Source organism: Pygoscelis adeliae, unplaced genomic scaffold (assembly GCF_000699105.1).
Source record: "Pygoscelis adeliae isolate BGI_AS28 unplaced genomic scaffold, ASM69910v1 Scaffold100, whole genome shotgun sequence".
NCBI lineage: Eukaryota > Metazoa > Chordata > Aves > Sphenisciformes > Spheniscidae > Pygoscelis > Pygoscelis adeliae.
In genome coordinates this window covers 756,182-780,888 of record NW_008824034.1, presented here as the reverse complement: position 1 = coordinate 780,888, position 24,707 = coordinate 756,182, and the positions used below count along the sequence as shown (strand labels likewise).

At 41.6% G+C, this 24,707-nt stretch overlaps 1 protein-coding gene across 1 annotated transcript in view; it reads right to left on the bottom strand.

Annotated features, from left to right (window-relative positions):
* The window catches only part of TENM1 (teneurin transmembrane protein 1), a 253,686-nt gene that overhangs the window by 27,797 nt on the left and 201,182 nt on the right, over positions 1–24,707 (bottom strand). Inside the window, exon 22 of the mRNA XM_009331179.1 lies at positions 17,570–17,724. Coding sequence (XP_009329454.1) covers positions 17,570–17,724 — 155 coding nt within the window. The remainder of the gene's footprint in view (positions 1–17,569; positions 17,725–24,707) is intronic.

Here is a 24,707-nt window from a genome sequence, read left to right as displayed (position 1 = left end):
CGTGTCTCGCCCTGCGTGGTTACGTGGTGCACCACACAATTATGAAGGCTCACGGAGCAATCGAATTCCTCCCTGTGCCCAGTCCATTTTACTAGACAGCATAATAACTGGCATTAAGACTAATGCTGTTGGGTTCAAGATCTCTTCTGAACTGGTAGAGTCCTTCCAAATGATGATAAATGTGGTGAAACAGTTGGAAACAGATTCCTCCCATAAAGGTGCTGATTTCTGTGCATGTGTGAGACTGCCCGGATTCCACCCGCTGTGCTAGGGCTGGTTTACACACTGCTGTTAGCTCATGCTTCAACTGAGAGTTCACCGGGACACCAAATAAACCTCTTTAGTTAGCATAAAAATCTCTACAAGGCTATCTTCAGGAAACTTGGAAAAAACCATATTTGCAATGTACCTTTAATGCAGAACATTTGATTGCTCTATCAAAGTTAAATGGATTATTTTTAATGGGAAACAGACACCTTCAACGGCCTCCTTCACAGAGCGCTCTGCTGTAAAAATAATCGTTGATTAACCGTAACTAGATTATTAGTGATAAAAACTTTGGGCTGAAACTATCAATTTTTGCCATAATGACTCTGCATAGCACCTGCTATGTCTTAATAGCTGGTTTTCCTTCGTGGACCAGCCACACTGCCTTTGCCCAGTGAATAATTTGAATTCCTCCCACTGTGCGGGTATGCCTGGTGTCTTGCAGATAAACAGGGACTCGTTTGGGCCAAACCAACCTTTTCTCTGGTTGATTTGAGGTTGATTTGGTTTATTGAGATAGAATAAACTTTTATGCAACTGTCCATTTCACTTGCAGCAATGTGCCTAAAGCTTAGTCTTAACAGCTGTTAACTGCAAGCACATTTGCCTTCATACTGATCACATCTAGCTGCATTACGGTAAAAATAAATACAATTTTAGTTGGGAACATCTAAACAATGTTGGTTACTACACCAGAACCATTGCCTAGCTCTCTGCTCTGCAAAGCTCACAGAAGCTTCTCCTTCCTGGGTTTAAAGCGGTCATGGATGTACTAATGGTTTAATCCCAGGTGAAATATTAAAGCTAGCATGTACCTGTCTGGAGATTGCAGCACAAAAACCAGCTGCTGCTCACTGCAAGCTTATGCTAGTGCAACTGGAGGGGAAAAAAAGGTGAAATAGGCCAATTAAAATCAAACATACACACAAACACAAACCCCTGAGCATTCCTAATCTGAAGAAGAATTTCACAGATTTAGAAAGAATCTGCACTGTTTGTGTCAGGGTGAGACTTCGAGGCTTCTTAAACAGGTATAAGCTGGGGCTGCTGCAGCCCCACCCCATCCCTTCCCCCAGTGCAGCCCCCAGCAGCAAGGCCAGTGTTTATGTGCTCCTACAGAGAGCAGGTTCAGGACAGTTTGCTGGCTAAAAACTAATCACCTAAATCAGCTTAAGCTGAAGTGTAACTGCACCCTCAGGTTCACTGTTACTTGAAAAGTCACCGGTTGTTTCTTTTCTTTTAAAGCAAGCTGCCCTCTGGCAGGTTTCTGTGACCAAACCATCAGCTGTGCTTCACTCAGAGCCAATAAACATACTACAGAGAAGCACTTCAATTCTCATCAGATATGACTGTGCCTGTTAAAAAGTTTTTTCAGACAAAACCTCAGTTAGGATTAGAATATTAAATCAGTTAATATACTTTTAAATTTGAAGCAGTACTTCATAAGCCCCCGTAAAAAGTCCTCTCCCATGTATGTATATTTTTCTTACAATTCAAAATTGGGCCAACTGCAAGTGTTTTTTCATATATTTGATGGGTTCTTTTTTTGAGCAGTGTACTGAAATGGCATTGCCGATTATCCCATTATAAACAAACAGATAAGGTTTGTTCAGTAGCAGTCAGTACCTCACATTCTTCACAGATTGAAATTTTCAGGTGACAATTCTGGTTTGGTTCACTGGAGACTGAGTATATGCGATGAAAATCACTGCCGAAACAAGTGAACCCTTGAGCAACGAGACCTTTTGCATATAAGTATTAATGTGTCAACTTTTCTGGGAATTCAGCATTTAACTGTCAAGATAAAGGCTCCAGCTAGATCTAATAATCAATCTCTGGTTTGAGAACTGCAAAATTAACACCTACTGGTCTGAATTTCTAATGCTTTTTTTCATGTCAACTGTTCTGGAAAACACAAAGTGCACTAAGGTGGCTTCAGTTTAAATGAATTTTCACTGGGAGATCTACGTTTAGGTAGTTAAATAGCTCTCAGTCCCAAATGATATTTTTTTTGGTTTGTTTCTTTCTTGCAAAATATGCGTGTGCTTGTACAACTATCTACCTACCTACCTATCTGGTTTTGAAATGTTTAAATATTTTTCCCACAGCAAAGCTTTATAACTAAATAAATAACGTGAGTTTTTTGCAAAGTAGCACTGACAGGAGAGCCTGCACTCATATACTTCTTAAACATACACGCCCGCACACATACACACATTTAAGTGCTAGTTTGTGAAGAATACTGTTTCACTTTTGGTTTTGACCATATGGCTAAAACTTTCTGCACATTTTGCATGACATTTTACGGCTGTGGCATTTTTGGTACTATTTTAAACAAATCAGATCAAACAAATTCTCCTGTTCATGTCAAAGTAAGAAAAGTAAAGAGGGAAAAATTTGTCCTTGTCTGCAGATGCAGGTTTCAAGAGCTTAACTGTTTGGTTGCGGGGGTAAATTTCACTGGGATAAGTTTCATTTATCATGGATTAAAAGAAGCAGCATAAATCCCTAAAAAGGCTTCACCATTGCTTTGATTTCTCGCCATGCATTGCTTGTATATTTTGATTCAATTTCATGTAGTAGCATGAAATTCATGCCAAAATTTTTCTGATAGTCCTGACTGATGGATTACTTCCTATCTGTACTGCTCAGCTTCAAGTACTTCTCTTTATGCTACCTTTGCCTTTATTCAGCCCTACGATACGCATTTGCAGACCTGATCATAACATCCTCCATACTTCTCTTTTGCTGCTAACTGCCTTTTTTCATCTCCTTTTAGTTATACGCACTTCAGCTGTTGTTTCCAGGCCAAACCCTTTTACTCACCACAACATCCTTCTAAAGAGCATTTTTCCCTCTTCCCACCCAAACCCTTCTTTCTCCTTCCTTCTGCGGGAGAAATGGCTCCGAGGAAGGACTGGCACAGGCGGTCCATCAGAAGCGGGCATGTAGTTTACAAGGCTGAAGGAGACTGGTTCTGCTTCCCTGAACTTTTTACAGGATGTCTCACTACATGTATTTCTCTCTATTTTCTCACAGTTGACAACCACGGATATTTTTTCATCATTTTCTGTCAGTTTGCTCTCACTTCTGGGCTCTTTCTTTTGTTGACACTGACACTGTCAGCTCCTCTCAGCAGCTTAGCTTCTTTCTTGATGGCACACAGAGACACAATTCAGGTGCTGTGGTCTGACACCGGGGAACCCTTCCCCGTGGCGGGATTACAGCGTCCTCCCACGCTGGAGGAGCCTTTGTTTCTCATGCTCCTGATACTGTGTATTATAAAATTCAGAATTATACAGTTCAGCTGTAGCAGTCCCTGCCTAAACTTCACAAATGTTGTACTCTCTGCATTCATCGTTCCCCAGTGAAAAACCCAAATAAATGAGTTTTGCAGCCTAACGACCGTTGTTTTCTACCCTGGGCTGGGAAAGCAGCTGTGGCACATTTACAGATGCAGCTCAGAGGTCTGAGGCCACCAGTTCTCCAGCATCACGGCTCGGGTAGTCTCCCCGCCAACCTGCCTTTGCCGTCAATTATCTCCAGCGGATGAGGGACCCAGTGCAGGAACGCGAAGGCAACGCACCACTCCAAAGGTTTTCACTGCTTGTCTTCGCTTCACTTGCCACAAGATTTGCTATGCTCTCGCTTTCCAGCTCCCTTCTTGTTTCATAATTTCTTTTTTATGATTTTTTCTGCTTCACAACTTCAAAGACCGTATGAGGAATCTCGGGTCTACTAAGTTGATAGGAAAAGTTGATTTCTATGGGGACAGGTTTCACACCGTCTTTATTTAATAATAGAGGGAATATTATCCAGAATCACATAAGCCCATTGACTATGAAAATAGATGGGACTTAGATTCCTGAGCCATTTAAGGCTGTTTAAACATGGTACCCGTGGTTTACACAGGCTATGAAAAAAATACTTTGTTAAATGCTCAGAAGGAATTAACAAAGTATTTTGAGCAGGCTGGTACCTCTGCCTGCTCAGAGGTACCTCCTCTGAGAGGAGGAATCTTAGGCTCTTCAATTAAAATATCTCAAAATAGACCATGAATTTGAATCTAACCCAAACACGTCTCCAGTGCTGGAGTGGGAATAGATGTCCTCCAAACATACCGTTGCAGTTAATTTGCATGGCCAAAAGGAGGGAGCGGGACCAGGTGGAAACCTAGCTAACGACAGGACTGTTTCCATTTCGCCTCACTTTCTAACTTGCACTTCCAGGTCCCGCGCTTGTCAGATGAGGCAGCACGAAAGTAAGGTTGCATAAAGCTTAATAAATCTCTCACTAGTTTTGGCTTCATCTTTCCATTTCGGGCTCAGAAGTTCTGGATGCAGAAAGCCATTGAGCTGCCAATGCAGAAAAGGTGGGAGGAAGATCTCGAAAAGCTTTAATTGAGACAGTAATTAAAAGGTGTTTGAGAACAGTGGAGGCTGGAGCTAGTATGTTACGGTGTCTTTTGCTTCCAATAACTACTGAGGTTCATAAAAGCACCTGGCCTGAAAACTGAGAGGAAGAGAGGATACATAGAAATGAAATTTCCAAAACTGAAAAAAGCAAACGAAGTGAAAGCCTGGCCTTTGAGCAACACCAGCCACTGTGAATATATCACCCAAATACTCTGACTCTGCCCTGAATCCCGAGTCAAACTCAAAATTCATGTTTAATTTAAATTCTTGAAATTAAAACTCCCTACGGATTTTCGCCCAGGAAGCTGTCTCCGACAACAGCAGTGCTCCTCAGGGCAGCGCTCCCCTGACCCCAGGGCTGGGCAGAAAGTGAGACTGGGAGAAGTGAGGGATGAGGAGCCGCTGCCAGGAGGTTGCCAGTCGGGCGTGCAGGAGCCACAACTGCCTCCTCAGCCAGATCAGGGCTGCAAAACACATTCCTGCAAGGATCAGAACAAATGCTAACTCCACAGCTTTCACAAGAAAATGCAAATTCACTTCTGTGATTTAAGCTTTCCCTTAAGAGTTACACCATTAAACTCACAAACACAACTTCTGCAAGTGAAAGAAGGAAGGATGGGAAAAAATAGATACTCTGCAATTCATGCTTACGGCAGGGCATCTTCTGTGGCAAATTCCTACAACGATACACAATTCAATAGTAATAGCTTTTTTTAGTCCATTTTAAGAGTGAACTAATTCTTTACTAAAATGTAGCAGAGAGTTAAAGCACAACAACTATAGAAAATTTTGATTTTTATCTTTAAATTATACATATTTTTTTCACATGGATATAAATAATTCTAGGCAGAAAAAGCAATGGAAGTAATTTGAGTCCTTACTTTTACAGAAATTAGCGCCATGATTAATTGTTATCACGACACGATTTTCTGCAACTAATTTTTCACAAGTATTTACACAATAGATATTTCGCCTGAGCAAAATGAATGTAATCTTACTAGCTGTCGTGCTGCATTGAAAGCAAACACATACTGCTGTTAGACTTCAAATAGCTAATGAAAAAAATTAGGCATCTTGCATTTTGCAGAACAAACAAGACAACTGCATTCCATGCAGTAATCCTTCCACGCGAGTATTTACATTGATTAGATACTTGCAAGAAAACGCACTGGAGAGTGTTTGATTCTAGTCTGAGACTATAAGCAGGCACTCTGCTTTAAATTTATGTCAGCTAAGGGCATTGGTTACTGCTGCGATGCATATTTGGATATGCATTATCAGACTGTGCCAGAAAAGCTTACAAGGATAAAGTTTAGGACTAATGTTTTTTCAAGCAAAATTCAAGAAATACCACTCGACTAAATAATGTATCTCAAGCCTGGGATGGATACAACCCGGGTGTAAAAGGAGAGGCACTCGGTTTTCTTGCCTTTCAAAAAGGCTCTAGACAAAGATTTTAAAAGTGCACCTGAAATTAGGTTTCCAACAGGTTCCTGATCAGATAGCTAAATAAAGGTTTTGATTTTCAGTAGTTGAGCTCTAGATCTAGAAAGGTGTAGAAAGGCTCCAGACCTAGAAGGGCTCAGGAAAGCTCCATAAAGCCTCTTGCAAAACAAAAACAACAACAACAACAACAAAAAAAGGGGTGGGGGACAGGGTCGTGCAGGAGGCCCTAGAAGGTGTCCCTGGAAAGTTCTATATTCGGAGAGGGCCCATGAGGGCGCTGGATCTAGAAAAGCCTGCTGAGCCAGAAAGGGCTGCAGAAGGGCTCCGGAGAAGTGCTAGGTAGGCTCTGAGAAAAAGCTCCAAAAGGCTTCCAAACCATCCCAGGAGAAAGATCTAGTGAGTCTCTAGACATGCTCCAGAAGCTATGGATGCCCCCCACCGTGCTCCAAAAAGCTCTAGATCTAGAAATGCCCCAGATCTACAAAGGCACTAGATGTCTTCAGAAAGGCTCTCGACACCTCTAGCAAAGTCCTACATCTCTGGATCTCAGGCTCTCAGCAATTTCTAGATCTAGAAAGCAACAGGAATCTCTAGACAGTGCTAGATCTAGAAACGTCCTTTTAAAACATCTTCTTTTCTTTATTCCTTCAAACCAAATCCAAAAAGACCGAAGCAAATAGCATAAGTTATAAATCCTTCTGGATGGGAGCATACAAAAATAATTTCACAATGAAATTAGTTCCTTATGGCTAGGCTACTTATACCAATTTTCAACCATTTGGCCTCTCCTGATTCCCCAAATTTTTGGCATACCTTTCATGAGCCACCCAACACACTTATTACAGTTCATGGTAGTAATAGCAAAAAACACGTTGGTTTTGTTGTCGCTATTGACATGGACACAGAAATATAACTCTGAACTGGCAAGAAAAATAGAAGAAAAAAGAAATACATATGGATGGAGGACCTAAAGGGTTTTATATCGTATCATGACTTTCCACAGTTCTCACCAGAGACAGCTACACGCTGTTCAGTTTCCCATTTTGCTTTGAGCAGTTGATTGAATGGCTATTGAGTGATGTTCAGACATTTATGATTTTTCTGCAATGTGACCTACATTGCTAAACTTCATAAATTTATTCTCCACGGCAGTGTATCATTTTGCATGCCATACCCATCCCAAAGGAATCTATCAGCAGGAGATGAGGCCCAGTTTGTAAAAGCTGAATGTCCTTCAGACATTTTTAGCTAATTTGTTTGTAAATGTGTTATTGTCACAGTAACATACTGCATAAAATGGCGCTCTCTATCATTCTGTTTGCGTCTCTCTCTGTGGCCTAAACTTCATAAAGCACAGCTATAACTGTAACCTCTGTATGGCACGCTACAAACGGATACAACCAATTTCTGTCTTGACATTTGCATTTTTTTTCCTCCACTGGCACAGTGTCTTTTCGTTTTTTTTTTTCCCTTGGCAGAAACAAGGGTAGAAAAGATGCTGAAGCAAACACGGTATCATGAAGAGGGAAAATCAGGCGTTCCTAGCTGTCATTGCCCAGGCTGCAGCTCCTGCCACATTACTTTCTGTCGTTGTCACAGCTTACTTTTGTTCGACTTCAGCAGCTTGTAAGCATAACTTGGGCCAAACTTAGTCCTAATAATAATACTGGAGATATCACTAATACTTCCAAAGCAACACTTCTTGGTACTAGAACCTTTTCAGCCTTTGTTTATAACCAGCTTTGAGACCCGAGAAGTGCCTAGGCTGCAAGAGAACAACACCCTCTAGAGTTCCCTCGCACTGACATGCTTCAAAGTCCTGCCCTTTGTAAGCTGTTATTATTACAGTGTTGTTTTGACAGGATCTGCAGACTTTCAGGTTCCCCTTAGCACCTGGAGCAATTTGCAGGCCAGAAGTACCACTGTGCTGGCTTTTTTGACCTCCCTTCCTCCAGCTATTGCAGTGCAATGCTTTCAGTCATACAACTATACCCACACTTTCTTTTACAGCTTTCAAATGCAGCAGTTCGCAGCTATGTAAAATTTCAATGACCTGACAATAGAATTAAATGCCTATATCGCTTTTTTCACTTGCACTGGTTTTATGCCTTTATTTTTGTAAGCTTTCTCCTGATCTGCACTGTCGTGAAGACAGACCAGGAGTCCAAAGACCAGTCCTCACTCCTCTAAGATGTAGGTCAATCTGCCTCTGACCTAGTCAACGCAACAATTTCTATCCCAGCAGTGTGCGACATCGCTGCAGGAAGGACACCACCACCTCTGGTGACTGCTGGCCTCAAACCTGCCCTGTACTCAAACTCCAGAATTCTGCCAGCCCATTTGGTCTCCCTTCCCCTCAAGCTGTGCAACACTTCCAAATGCCCAAACCAGCATACGCTGGGCAATATGAAAGGCTTGGAATAGAGGCAGTAGAGACAGCTCCATGTAAAGCTCAATTACTACTGTTCTTCACTTTATAACACACAAAACCTGTTACATCTGCGGGAGGTCCTTTACCCCATAGATGTGTGGAAGGGTTGGCTGGTGAGAGGAGGAGAGCAACACACACACAGTACGAGCCCTGACAATCTTAAAAAAATTGGCTAATGTAGGAGTTGTCTCCATTAAAGCAGGTATTTCTTAAATCACAGGCAGGCCTTGTTATTAGTGGACGTGCATGAACAACTGAATTAAAAGAAAACGAGGGGCACTGTCTGCTCGGCCCGCCTCTGCATGCTCCCATCAACATCTACATTCCCTTCTCAGCAGACCTTCTTGGGGCTTGGACTCCAGGATGTCAGGGACCAGCTTTCACTATGCGATTATTTATGGTAGCTCTGCAGTATACGTAGAAACCCCATATGCATATATGTATATAGACATAGTTATATATGCATATATAGGTATATATTATGTGTCTATATTCTTCATGCATACATTTTGTGCACTATGTCTCCTCAACAGATGAAAGAAGTCAGATGTAGTCACTGATAAATCTCAACCCACTGCAGACTCCCACCAGTCTGGCAAAGCTGCGCTAAACGTTTTCAGCAGTGTAATTCAGCGCAGCAGATACAAGGCCTCTGCCACAAATAACTCATCAGCTAGACTCCATCGTACTGAAATCATATTTAAATGAGAGAGATAATCAAAGGCTACTTGCGCATAAAGAATAAAAAGTGAAGCAACCAGATAAGTTGGTTGCTTGGGAAAGACTGACAGGAGAGCCTCAAAACGAGCCAGCTTCTCAGCTGGGAACCCCTTCCCCGGAGAGCTAAAAGAGGATCAGGTGTTTGGGGAGCTGGGCAGGGTGCTAGGGCCTCGGCCAGGTGAGGATGGTGGGTGAGCTGGAGGAAGCCCAGGGGTGCCAGGGCAGCTTGGATGTGTTGGTATTGCTGAGTGGATATGTACAGGGGGGTTGTGCACGTGCAGGCAGCGTTCGGTGAGCGTGGAGATTTCTGTTAGTCACGAAGGTGCACCTGAGAGCACCTAGGTTCAGGGCTGAGCTGCTCCCTTCTTGCCAGCCATCCAATTCTTACAGAAGTTTCTCCCTTCTTGCAATTTCTCATTAGAAACAAATGATTAAAAAAACAATTTAAATCTGGCTCTGTATAGCAGAAAGTAAGAGAAAAGTCATGAGCAGAGGTCTGTCAGGTCTCCTTCACTCCACCATCAAGTGTCTAACGCTCCCTGCCTCAACAATCAAAGAAAAGGATGCAATCGCTGGAAGAGTTGATTAAAATGTACATAGTCTTTTACTCAGTAGTAATGCATTATTTATGGCAGATAATTGAAATAAATTGCTGTTTTGCAGGTGACCAAAATAAAAAGACCACTTGGGCTTTAAGAAAGAAATTGCAGTGTGACTTCATCGCACGCTATCTCGCTGCTATGACTAATATTTCAAATTCAGTGATAGAATAATTTGATTAGAATATAAATTAGCTGTGATAAAACCATCCTGCCTTCTGTTTGATATTCTAAAAATCACATTATACACCTACAAGTTTGATTCATGAGCTCTCACAGACTTTTTTCCACCTGAGGTCCTAATCCTATGAGCCTCTTTTCTCTCAGTTCCTGTTAAGGAGAGGCTACTTAACCTCTCCTCTACCCCTGGGAAAAGATTATTTTATCTTCTACCTGAAGATCCTTTTTTAAAAAGGCTTTCAGCTTGGTTTTGCTTCAAAGTATGGGTACTAGTGACTGCTTGTTCCTGCATATGCTATTATGGCTGGAATTCTTTTGTATAGGTTTATGGTTTCCGAAGACTAACAATTAATTGAGGGGGGGGCCTCATTTTTGAAAAGGCTTGAAAATGCCTCAGTAAAGGCTCTGTCCATTACCTGTTTTGGTCTATTTTTCAGAAACACATACATTCTCTTAGGATACAGTTGCTCCTTGCTACACACTCGCCACTCACTACCCTTTCAATTAAGCTCGGAAAAGCACCCAGTGAGAAGCCCCGGTTCCACTGAAGTTGGTGGCAAACCAGTTGCTGATTTTGCTGGGGCCGCGACTTCCACTCTAGTTAGCTTCTCTGGTACTCCAGCAAAGCCAGAGAAGAACGAACATGAAGTTAAGCAGCAGAGTAAAAAGAACCAGAGAATAAGACAACTTTATACTGGAAAAAAGTAACAGCTTTTCTGGACTCCTTCATGCAGCAAATATTAGAAAAAATAATAATAAAGATCTTTTCCTAAAAGCAAAAAGCTCTGAAAGTCTTCTGTAACAGAAGACCACAAATAAAAATTAAAGGGCCTATAAATTGTCATTTCTGCTTTGTGTGCTTTTTGTTCAGCGATTTCACGTGTTTCTGCAAAGCACTGAAAAACACAGTTCAGAGATTTGGAATATTTATGAAACGTTAACTACACATAACTAGAACAGTGTATCAAAAGCCTCACAGAGGCAGAGGACTAAAAGTAAATCAAGAGCAGGGGTAGCTTTGCAATACTTTGCTACAGTGAAAACAAAGCTGTTGCTTTTTGATGGCATGCAGCTCTCTGACACAATTAGAGTATTACGCATCTCATGTTAAAAAAAGCCAATGAGAAAACATTTTGCGCTTTCCGCTTTTACAAGAATGCAGTATATACTGTCGGGTATGTAGAGAAACACCTAAAGGGATAGTGTGTCTTCCTCTGACCTGCAATACTAATTAATTAATTGGCTCCATGTAATCCTGCAGTTGCTTTGTGATATCCTACTCTCAACCTGGCTTAAAAGTACTCCAGTCTAGAATCAATTTGGTTTTTATGCTGGCAGCTCGCTCTCCCTGTTTCTCACCCATTCATCAGATCATATTTTTGTCTTTCACAGTTTCCTTTCCTGCCTCCAAATGTAGCCAGCGAAAGTTCTGTTCAGGCTGTGCTTGCTCCGATGAGCAGACCCTCATCGCTGCTTTCAAGTGAGGTCACCGTGTCCTGGGAGCTTTTTGTTCTGCTCAAAAGGCTTCCACGATGCCACTGAAGCATATTGTGCCTGTGCAGATGCTGGTGGGGAGCGCCTGCAGCAGTAGTGACTGCGGGAGCAATGTCAGCGTTTGCATTTTTGAGATATGTACTGCATTTTCAAGCAATTCTGCTCATCTTTACCCCTGCTTTCCAGCATTCTGCCTCTCACTTCACTATTTCAAGTAGGTCATCACGGTATTACTTATTGCTCTCTCCGCTCTCCTCCATCATTCAAAGTAGGCTGTCCAGGACATGGCATTCTTGCCATGTGTGGGTCGCCTTTAAACCCTGTTCTAGAAATCTGCCTTTTAATTTGACCTATGCAAGCAAATTGCCTACGTAAGTAACACTGTCACATTTTTATAAGGGAGCAAAACATTTTGCAGTGTCACTGAAGTTTATGTGAAGCAACACAATATAGATGGTTCCCTCATGTGGAGAACTGCTGAACGAAGGCTGATGAAGTGCAAATGTCAAGAAAAAGTCTTCAAACCAGACCTTTCATTTTGGAACACAGCAGTGACAGTTATTAACACCATCAATCAGGCCAGAGCTATTGCTTTGGCACAGATTCATGCCTAGTGGGACTGACATCAGCACGAGAACAAGGCCGTGGTTACGGGCTAAGAGAAAGCTCTTGGGATTCATTTTCTGTTGCCTTGCAAATGTTTTGTCTCTGTATTTGCAGGGACTGTCCTCGAGATTGGTTTAAACACTTCCCAAATACTAACTGCTACCACTCACACAGATATAAATGACTTGAGGTTCAGAGTGGTGGAAATTCAGCCCACATATTTCTCATGGGAGGAAAGACACAGGATGAAATTGCAAGATGGTAGAAATATCTGCTAATTCTCTCCTCAGCTTTCACCACGGCAATGGAGGCAGGAAAGAAGCGAAGCTTATCGCTCAAGCTGAGCTGAAGTGTTTTTACTTTCACACAAAACCTCCCACAACGTCAATATAACTTCTATGAACACTGGATCTAATGAAGTCTGGTTTCTAAGGACTTCCGTCTCATGGCTGACTGGCTTGGGAGTTTAATAAGATCCAAGCACCAAATGAAGCTTTTCCTGTGAATGGAGCATTTATTAGATCCTGCGTGGAATCTCTGGAGTTTAATAAAAGAAAGCTCATGCTGCAGTATTTCCTTTTGAAAGGGCACTTTAGGTCTCTCTCCTCCAACTGGATTTATATTTTTTATGGAACGTGTAGGAATTCAATTGCTGTGAAGGCTGGTGTTCCTCTACAAACTTGTCTGAAATTGGCCCAAGATTTTGATTTACTGTGAGGAAAAGAATACTGACAGACAGACATACTCATACAATGTGCTCTCATTTGCTACCAATAGCCAGGCTAAAAAATTTCTGTATACCCTAGGGATGCAGCAAACACTACGAGAATGTGCACATTTGAGAGAAAAGTGCAACCTAGAGATGCCTCTGATCTAGACCAGGATCAAGCCCAAACTCATCAGGCAGTGAAGCAGAATAATGATCCCCTCTCTTTTCTTTCCTTCACTCTCCAGCCCAGTCTCCTCCCTTAGCACTCCTGTTGCGGCGCGGGGTGGTCCCCCCAGCCAGCCCACTGCTGGTGCCAGTTCGGAGAGCAGTCAGCAGTGCAGCCATTCGAGAAGTCAGTAGGAGTATTTTAGACCAAAGCTTATGTCCCTGATATAGAGTACCTACAATAGTCTTCCTATCTGAAGGGTATGGGGAAGGTAGGAGACGTAGCAGGTAATTCTGTTCTCTTCAGCTGGGCTTCAATTTGACAGAAAGAAATATTCAGTAGACCGTACAGCTGGGAGATCAGCTAGCTCAATCCATGGGCCCTCCAGCTCAGATGCAAAAGTATAAGGTTCAACATGGGTTTATTATTAATTTAATTAACCTATAACAAAACAGCTTCCAAAAAACAAATGAAGAATGGGAGCCAGACCTAGAAGAAGCCAAGGACCGAGCAGCAGGGGCACTCATCTGAAAAGTCTGGCATTCAGATTCTGGGTGCTGTAGATTAGTGAGGTAAATATTAAAAATCACAGAACAAATGAAGACCAACACCACCTTTTGATATCCTTGAAAAATGCTTTGCCTTTAAAAATTTAGCTCTTGTTCATGTTCTAATTTTCAGGGTTTCAGAGGCAGCATTTTCAAAAAATATGTCCAGCTCTATCAGAATGAAAGATACTGGAATAACTGATTTTAATGTAGGTGTCTGCTAAAATCTTGGCACCAATGGTGAGTGTTGAGTATATACACATATATATTCATAAACCTAGCTCTTAAGAGCCATTTTCTTTAGATTTGCTCCTTATTAACTAATTGAAGAACACTAAAATCATCTGTGCTGAGAAGAAAAGTCATCCAAGTCTTGTACGTGCTGAAATAGTACCGAGAACTCTGGCATACCGTATAAATACCTCAACTGAATGTCCTTTTCCTTCTAAATTCAGATTAACATCTTCACAGTGAAGTATGAGATTGAAGTAATTAGTCAGAGCTTGGTGGTTTATTTGCCACAGCATATAATCTTTTCAACCCCAGCTGTCCTTCCCTCCCCCTGTTATGAATGCAGAATACTATGCTTAGGAATGAGAAGGTGGTGAATAACAAACACAGAATGATTAATAAGAAGTGTTTCCATCAAAACTGATATTGGAATAAATGATTAAACCCTTTCATAATCAACTCATCTATTAAAGTGAATGCCTTAAAGTGAAAGCTTGTCATTTGTGGTAGTTTTTGCAACGGGCAGTTATTCTATGTGTTTACTTCAAGAGCACATTTTTGCACTTTGGTAAATCAAGAAATACTGATTTTGAGCAAGTCATTGATTTCATTGTCAGAACAAATTTAGCTTTGAGAATTGATTTTATTAACCTATTTCATAAGTCCCTCTAAACACACAATTTGTGCGCAACCCACATTCTCTTGGTGTAAATGCCATTTGTAATTTGGCCAAAAAACAATTTAAGTGGAGATGGGCCAAATTCATTTTTCATTTATGTTTATGCCATTCTGGAATAAACTCAGCAGTCTTGCAAGGATACACAATTGTTTCTGACTAAGTGAAAATATCATTCCCTTATTTTCATTGATATAATTTCAGATTAACGTGCTTGACTTCAAGGGGATGTGATTATTTCATAGAGTTTCCTGGTTATCGGCAACAATTTTGGAAGAAGCCTATTGAGCAAATTTGATACAGTCACTTTTCAGAACACGCATTCTCAGCATTTATTTTGCGTCTGTGTTTTACTGCGTATGTGAAAAACCTCAAAAGTATGGATTTTGTGAAAAATTTCAATAAGTAGCTTCACTTAAGTCCCCACAAAACAAATCCTCCAAACAAGAAACGCTTCCAAAAGCTATATGTACATCTGTACTGCAGATTGTCAACAACGTGACTTCACCTATCGGCGACAGAGAATTATACAGTATTACTATACTTAGACTTAGAAAATGAGACTGGCCACTTTTTAGGGACACTTTAATATGCCATCATTTATTACGCTGTTTAGAATATTTACTGGCATGCATTCGCAACTTATCTGAAGATTGTCTCAATCTATGTGGTAAGAACATATCTTGATTTCCCAGAATGCTGAAGCGTTTGCAAAATTTTGAGAAATGTGCAGCAACAGTTTCCTGTAGGTGCTGCAGCATGGAAGCACCTCGATTGTTCATGGGAAAAAAAAGTTTATTTCTGCTTCTATGAAAAGAAGGTCCTGCCCGAGCTGAATGCTGGTGTCCTGAGAGCAATATGAAGAAGAATTTGCTCTATGACATGCTTTTTCTTATTTATGATTTTGCAGAAGCTCTTTCTCCATGGCATTGGAACTATGTTGTAGAGTAAGGTAAAGTAAACCTGTTTCTGGCAAGTAGCCAACCCACCAAAAAATAGGATTTTAAGGCTATTTAAACCTACTTACAAATTTGGCATATCTGATTTCAGCCCCAAAAGTTTACCTCTTTAATTTCATTTCAATAAAAAAAAAAAAAAAATTATTTCTGCATTTGCCAACCCCCGTGCTGCGACTAATTTGCTAAAAGGTATTTGCATTTTTTAAAAGGAATTGAAAACCATCAGAACTCACCATTTCAGATTTAGTGAGGCATTTTGTTTCTGAGCAAAATGAGCAAAAATTCGAATACAAATACACAGCCACACATTATATGGCCAGTAAAGCAATTATTTGTACAGCCTGAGATGCAGATCACAAGGAGAAGGCAGGGAGCAGACGTTGCATCTGGCACCATTCCCTGCACCTCAGAGATCTCTAATCTGGTTATTGATGCCCCAGGCAGTTGTTATATGTATCCAAGAAGGAAGCAAATGTGCTTCAGGCAGCTTTCAGTTCCAAGAAGCATCGCTCCTGCCAGCTGGTATGTAGCAATGGAGCGGAGAGTCAGTGCCCCCAGCCGGGGAGCACCGCTTGCTGTAGTGGGTTCCTGCTCACCTGCAGGACTGGCTATCCTGCAAGAAGAGGTGCCAGAGCAGAAGCCAAGGTGCCCAGAAGCCGTATGATCTTAAGATAATTACTAGGCAAGTTTAAGCTTGGGTTTAGCACAACTAAGCCAGCTGACCCTGTCCTGCTTTACATGGAATAATTATGTGCCTACGGGACCAGAGAGTATACGAAGGCCTCTCTATCCCAGAACTGGGAACAGGGAAGCTGAGGTTCCCCTCCACACGTTTGCAAATACTTAGGGTGCAGTGACAGGTGAAATGGAACACAGACACATTTTTCTGTTTTGACTCTAGTAATAAAATCCCCAAGTGCTTCTGTGACAGCAGCATTAAATTCCATCGTTTGTCCCTGTGGAATTTGATAAGAACTACCCAAAACATTGACCCCACATTCTTCATGTATGTGAATACAAGATCATAGTCACCTGCTACTACTCAAAGTCTACTTAGAAACGAGGAACAAGCTCTTAACCATTGTTACGCAGTGTATTTTAACTGTGATTTTTCCAGTTGTGAAGGACTGAGAAAAGGGCAGGGAGAAAATGAAATGCAAAGTTAACTGGATCCTGGTTATTAGCTTACGCAGTCCATAACATAACTTTAGTATGTTACTTGAATGCCTCAAGATTTTTTCAAGTACAGCTTTTCCCCCATTTTGAAGCTGATTAATTCACGTGTTTATTGGCAAAGGCCAATCCCTTCCTTGTGCTATCTGTAAGTGTGGCTCACTGACTAGTCAAGAGTACCATTTATGTTTCTTCATGTTTCATAGAAATCATAGAATAGTTTCGGTTGGAAGGGACCTCTAAAGGTCATCTAGTCCAACCCCCCTGCCGTGGGCAGGGACATCTTCAACTAGATCAGGTTGCTCAGAGCCCCGTCCAACCTGACCTGGAATGTTTCCAAGGATGGGGCAGGGATGGTTTATCTATATATCTTTTTTAGCATAAACTAGAGATGCAATGAGTGTCTTTTAGTCCAATTCCTTTTACACTGCTCTTGAAATAAGAACTTAAAAGCACTTTGAGAAATGTATTCAAATGCAGTAGCTTCACTACAATACCGCTGTTGTGTAATTACTTACTGTAATGCTCCTCCATGATTTAGAACAGACTCAGATGTAAACAGAATATATATTTTTTCCATTTAGTAGTTCAAGCAAAACAGTCTGAATGCTGGACTGAAGGAAAGCACTGCACTCTAAACTTCTGATAAACTCCTTAGAAGATATATCTCAGAGTAGCAAGCAACTTTCTGAAGCATTATGTATTCTTTATATAAGCCCCTCTACACATTCATATGCCATGTCCTGGAAAAAAATCAAGTGTATAGTTTTGCATTTATATGGTACACCCTGAAATAATCATGTGAATGGAAGATCCACTCCATACTGTGCAGTCCAGAATTATCTGATTCCTCCAGCATATTCTGATATATAATGCTTGTACAAGAAACTAAGTTATCTGTCTCCACAGTGTGTAGAAAAGTGACAACACATGAAAACCAGGTGTCTACCTGAGTGATGTCCATTCCAGAGTCACAGCTCAATGGCTGGGTTGATGTGAGGCCGTTCGAACCTATTATTGTTGTGATCACACCGTTCTCATCAATTTTCCGAATCATGGTACCGTCAACGAAGTAAATAAATCCGTGCTTATCTACGGTGATACCTGGATGAAGAGAAAGGTAAAAAAGAGTGTTAGTACTGACATTATCTCGATTAAAAAGTATGAGCTCAAAATGTTTCCTCTCCTCTTAGACTCTGAAACTCTGACGATTAAAAAAAGTATGACTTTTTTTTTCTACCCATTGCTTATTTGAGGCTTATTCAAACTGTATATGGAAAGATCATACCCATATATCAGACTTTCTTTGACTTACAGAGAAAGAGGGAAGATATGAGGAAGAAACAGAACAAAACAGCAGAGGCTTTGCTTGTAATGTAATTCTATATACATAGAATTAGGCTCTTCAGTAACTTTGCTTCATGTCCATCACAGAGTGGGACAAGACTAGCTTTTCTAAAGCGTACTTTTTTCTAAAGCCTTTTATCTTACTGTTGATTTTTCTTCATTTTCACTTTCTTAATTCTCACGCAGAGGCAAATTTTTTTTCTTACCATACTGCCTGAATTATCAGAGCGTCTGAGCAAGGAAGAAGCACCCACAGAAAGCGAAAGACTTTTGTTGTGTTTTGGGCTATCCATACCAACGGTGCAAAGCAGGCTCTGCTTAGCAGGCAGAAGGAGTATCTGTGCTGCAGAATGTATTTCAGTGCAGCGTTGCCCGAGACAATGGTCACGTACTGGAACCAGCCTCATGACAACAGTGGGCTGCAGCAGGAGCTCGGGCAGTTCTCCCACTTCTGGATCTGCAATAGCTCTAGCACCACTGCACAGGAGAGACGGACCCTGAAACAAATGCAAGGGCTATGCAAAGGAAAGGTCACGGTCGTCTGTATTTCAGTGGGGAAGCTGAGGAATAGAGAGCTTGCTGTCTCCCACCAGCAGTGTGTGGTACACCCATGTCACAACTCATGCCCGGCCCTGGTCTGACCCAGTCTAATACTTTCTCCTCAGTTCTTCCCGCATTCAATTTGTTAGACTTTTCTATATTGCATGAATGGTAAGTAAGATCTTTTTTTCCCTGAAATGTTGAAAATATAGCTAGAAAAGCACTTCTAGTCATGTTAGGTTTATGAAATCCTTTCTACCAAAACCGCTCGATTTCTTGCTTTCAACTACTTCATAATTTCCCATTTAAAGTTGCATAACTTTGCAATTATAGCAGCTGCTGTGCACAGCCAAGCTATTTTAATAATGAATTTATGTTCTGCTACACAGAAATGAAAGGCAGAGGACTTGAACAGATGGTTTGGACAGTGGCTTATACGGTTCTTGATTTTTTTCCCCCCTGCATTTAGCACAACCGAAGGCTGCATGTACTCTGAGTTTACAAAACACTTGTCGGCACGCCAGTTTTGGATCTCACACAGCAATTCCACACGCCATTAAAAAAGAAAAAAAACCACCCAAACTGAATTCCCTCACCTCCCAGCCCCATTTCCTTACTCTTAACTTAATTTCTTTAAATATATAGGAGCAGTTGTAGCGGGGCAAGGGAGACTAAGCAGTCGGGGGCAGGGGGGGGGGGCAGGAGCAGGACGAGGTGGCCCTGATGGGGAACATGCATCTCCCACGGGGCTGGGAGAAGGGGGGGGACAGTCTCCCCAGGCCCCTAAGTAAATCTGTACCTGGCAGTTGGAAATGCCTGGGGACTGAGTTTGAGTTACATACACATTTGAGTGTAATAGGCTTTCTCTTACAGTGTTAACACCCAGTGACAGGGTCCCAAGACAAACTGCCCATGACCGCTTCTTTTCTAACAGAAAGCAGGAATAATGTCCACACCAGTTTTTCTATCGTGGCCAGGAGGTTAGCGAGGGCTCGACTCTCCCCTCTGCCGGAACAGGCTGACCTCCGCCGCCGGAGGGTTTCCATCCCTTACTCTGTCTGAGAGGGAGGCACTCAGCGAGGCTGCGAAGGCCTTGCAGGGGGATGGGCTTTTGGGTACACCCTGCCACCATGTCTCCATGCTCCCATCCAGAGCTGCCTCTTCCCCGCAGGTGGTGTTTAGGCACCTTGCAAAGGTCTGAGGGTATCATCACAAAAAAAATCCAAAGGCCACAGCAGTTAACTTTAGCGTCTAGCGCTCCTACTGTGTCCAGCTTTCAGGCTATCTATCAGCACAGCGTTGGTAGTTGAAATTAATTCTTTAAATTGTCAATTCAGTGTATTCATCTGGCTGTGAACTGCCGTTAGAAGAGGGGTATTCACCATCCTGTCATCTTCCCCATCCAGGACAAAAAATGCCCACGGACTGCTGAAGTGGTACAGGGTGAGGCTACATCACTTTGTTAAGTGAAACGGCTGATCACTGAAATGTCCAATTCTCCAGGACAGACGTCACCTGGGGGATTGAAATCACCTGGGGGGGCTGGATGGGTCAGCTGGGGGGAAATCTGGGAGGTTATAAAAAGGCTAAAGGAAGAGCAGATATCTTAGAGCCTGGCTCTCTGCTGGCCTGTGAGCTCACAGATCATGCCTCCTTGGTACTGGCTCCCTCAGAGGATCTTTACTTTTTAATAAGAGAGTTAACGGTGCTTTTGGAAACTACAGAATGACTGGCAAGCTCACAGCTGTCGTCTGCTTCTGAGAAGTCTAATTATAAATCTGAAAGGCTGAAGGTTGGAAGGTGAGCTGAGGTAAAGAGTGCATCTGAGAAGCAAAAGGGTTTGTTTTGGTGTTGGGGGGTGACCTGTGTGTTCCAGTTTTTGGGAAGGGATGGCACCTCTGTCTGTTCCTCACGCATGCTGAGGAGACTTTGCACTGAAGAGACCTGTGCACACAAAAGGCCAGAATTAGGGGTGCCCGCAGGGCTGGAGCCGAGGGCTGGCCGCCTCTTCAGAAACAAAGGCTAGGTGTGCAAAGCAAACCGCAAAGTCTCTTTTGATACAACTGAGCTGCTAAAACATCCACCGTAAAACCCCAACTGAAGCAAAAAGAAATACAGCCTGGTTATTAATGACCAGATAAACAATTAATATATACATCTGATGAGGTTTTTCCAAATGTTATTCTGAGGGAATGCACTTGGCAGAAGCCAACAGAACAAACCACCCTGAAAGGACTGCACCTTCTGTGGTGCAGCTAGAAGTCTGCAGAGGCCTTCATGACGATAGTGCCTAAAGGCCCAAGTCACGATCTGCAGTTTAGTTTGTACGTGGATAAGTTTTCCCTTCAGAAAACAGGAAGGGCTGTGTTGACTCTGCTACCACAGTTTGGGGCCACAAGAGCAGGTGGAGCCGGGCTGTGAGGCATCTCCTGCTGTTCTCACTGGGATGCTCGGGGCTCCCAGCCTCCTGCCTGGGCTCTGTCCTGCTCTGATCAGCTTTACGCTGTAAAGCTGAATCATGCTAAGAGATTATTAGTAAATGGAAAAGCTGCTAGGAAATCGTTCCAGGGTTTTTTCTCAGGGATGTGTGAAGGTTGGAGACAAAAGTCTCTTCAGTCCCAGCCTCCTACTACTTTCTTGCCGAGTCTCTTCAGGACTCCTTTTGAGAAGAAAAAGCCATGCTGGACTGCTGTGGCGGGGAAGGTGTGAGGAGCAAGGACCACTGTATGTGACTTGTGCGCATGCAGCTATGATTGTTGGGGGTGTTTTTAACCTTACTGATATTGCACCGTGGAGCAATATTAGATGGGATTTGAGTTGCTTTGCAGTGTGGTTCACAGGCTCAAATGAGAAACCTGATGTGGGTGGGAACTACAGCCCGTGTGCTGTGTCTTAGTCTGCCTTTGCGGAGGGGTGGAGCTGCATGGTAAGCAGGGAGCTATGCTTCTCACCTGCGCAGCGCAGCCCTGGATCGGATCCATGCCATGGATAACACAAGGCCAGGATCTATCACTAGGGCAAGTGCATCTTCTGTTTTACGCAATTTCCCTGTGAACAGATGGCTGTGTTGGCTGCAAACCATCCATTATATAAAAATCAAAAATTATGCTGTGATGAAATAAAGTTACTCAGCTGTGTTGCTGAATGGATTTCAAACACTGACTATATAAGAAAACCAAAGATCCTTTAATGTTAATAGTGTACATTTTGCTCTCCAGCCAGATTACCAGAAAGGTAATCCATCTGCAAGGGAAGTACGTATGCCAGTGTGATGGCATAAACAAGACCATGTCTTCAGTATTTGTACTAAAGATAATAAAATGCCAGTTTCTTCAAGTACCACTGTAAATATGTTCAACAATGAACTACTGCTTCCAGTACTTACTCCCGTATACTAAACCAACATGACTTTACCCATGTGAAAAAAATTACTCATGCATTTGTCTTGTTGACTTGTATATACCCTATATAAGGCATCCATTGGAAAACAAAATACAGATTTGTGGCTAAACCGTCCCAATTTATTCATTATTAGAGTTGGATTCATTAATGCTCCTGTCACATCTTGCATGATGCTTCACATAATCTGTACTCCAAGAGCTTATTTTTTAATCCTTTTCTGACGTACAGTGTAATGCAGAATCAAATCACACATAGCACTTCAATTGTGCTTTAATCACCAAGCAACTTGGAGAGGAAACATGCACATGCTGAGTGTAATGAATTGCGCTGAGTGCAAGTAGGAACAGTGCTCACTCCATGAGTGAGTAAGAAAGGTTCTTTTTAGGCATCTTTTCTTTGCACAGAGAATGGGATGTAGTTTGTATTAGGCTCTCAGCCTGATTCTGGTTTTTTTAAGGAACTGTAGAACTAAACTGTATGCCCAACTGATGCTGTCTGGACACAAATGTGACCTATTGCACAAGTGGCAGACTGGCCTTGCTTGGACATGAGATTCCTCATTAAACACCGATGTCTGAGTAAGGACAAAATAAACTCGTGCAAGGATTTAGTCTTGTTCTTTGACTCAGGGCTGAACACAATCTGTTTTTGTGAGTAAAAAAAAAACCATGCTTGTACTGAAGAACTGTCTTTAGTCGTGTTTAGTCACTGGGACTGTCTTACATAGGACTAGATTTTGTACCTGCATGTAAAACAGTAGCTCTTATCAACATCTATCTCCAGTAGATTTACACACAGACATCTTGGAACAATATTTATAATGCTTAGAGGTCTTTTAACAGAATTTAAATGCTGCTGATTAACATTAAAAATGAACTGCTGCTAGTGCAATCACACATGGCTACTAAGTATCATCACTAGAAAGATTCTGCAGAAAAAGTTTTGCTCTTTATAACTGTTTTCTGCACAAAATAGTACTTAGATGGGCTGAGTACAACCATGATAAACACAGAAGGCTGACTATAACCTCTCCTGTTACATGCTCTCAGGAGTGATTTTGGTTAAAGGGTTATTTCCCTTGGCAGATCTGCCTTAGTGCCCATATGTACATGATTACAAATGCAAATAACACTTTGAAAGCAAACTGATCACTTCTGTGTGTAGTTCTCATCGGTATAAATTCAAAACATGTATGATTAGTATACATACGATCTTTCAGTCTAGAAATTTTGGCATTTCAATGTTAATGGAGCTAAGCTTATAGTGCTAAAAATATGGATTAAAAGTAATACAGTAAATTCCCCATTAAGATATTTTCTTTTCTTCCCCTTCCCTACATCATAGCCTGCACTCGCGTTCTAAGAGACTCTGGGAACAAATCCTTTCTGAACACATCAATAAAGAGCAGCTAGAGCTATATGTTGCCCACTTCTGGAAATTCTACTTTACACTTTTTGCTCAGCTAAAAACTTTGCAAATGAGCATTTTACATTGAAAACTTCTAATTAACCTTCTGAAGAATTTGTAAAAGAACATCTAAAACCACTGGTGAGGACTGATAAGAGAATGCCACCTTCTGCTGAAGAAAAACTGTATTTAGAAGGAACTTGTGATTCTCATAAAACTTTTAATAGGAAGAAGTGAATCAAATTGGTTAATTACCATTTTATGGTTGGTAAAAGGGCAATTTACATGCCATCCATTTCTAAACTTCTAAATGTCTCTAGTGCTTTTAATTAAAGCTGCCATCTAGAAACTACTAAAGCAATTTTATGCAATTAGTTATTTATAGGTTACCATAATACACCACTCAAAATATGATTCAAGTGATTTGCAGTCTGTTGCTTTGTGATCTTTGTCATCTTTACTTCATTACTGTCTCAGTACTAGCGGCAAAATATTGAGCAGTTCTTTGTCAGCTGGAACACAACTTCAGTGCTTGCGCTTCAGCGTTGTTCTCTTTAGACGCGTAACAGTAAAGTGGGAGCCAACAGCATTATTTAACTACTGACTGTGAATGAAAATGTCCTGCTTCCAGTCTAAGACGCGATGACTGGGGTCATACTTACTGCTGACAATGGTTACCAGAAAAGTGAATAACTTATGCATTCAGATGTAGGTTGGATGAAATTTAGGAAAACTTGCTGTCCAAAAAGTTTACCTTAAATGTTCTACAAGATTCCCAGACTTCTGAAATCACAGGTAGCTAAGACTACTAAAGAGGAAAATAAGGAATAAATTTTGCTGAATCAAAAATGGCATGAGATGAATTTTTTGCTGGTTCTGTGATGCATACCTGACAATGATTCGAGGCTGCAAATCACCTTGGTTTGCCTACTTCTTACTTCATAGATTGCTAATGAAACATCTCACCCCATTCTGCCTTCCTTTTTGAATTGTATGGAAGCATTGAAAAGGTCTTAGGAATTTATGGAATAGCAAAGATTGCCGAATAAATAGTATTGATCACTCCCTATGACAAAGGGGTCTTGTTTTCACAAAAGGCTACGTTAGGAATTTGGTCTGCATCCTACTGAAGGTAACAGGAATCTTTTAGCTGAGCCAGGAGCAGGCCCTAAATGGGCTACTGCCATTTGACAAATGTAAAGGTTTAATCTGAGCAGTTGTTCTTACAGCTTTATTTACTTTAGAAAGCATTGCTGCAGATGGTGAGCAACAAGACTGATTATTTCAGGATGTAAGCTGCTGGCGTGAACACGTTTTCAAAACCATGATTTTTTTTTTTAGTAGTATTTCCCTAGTAATTTCAAGCAAAATGAATAAAACTACACTGCAGA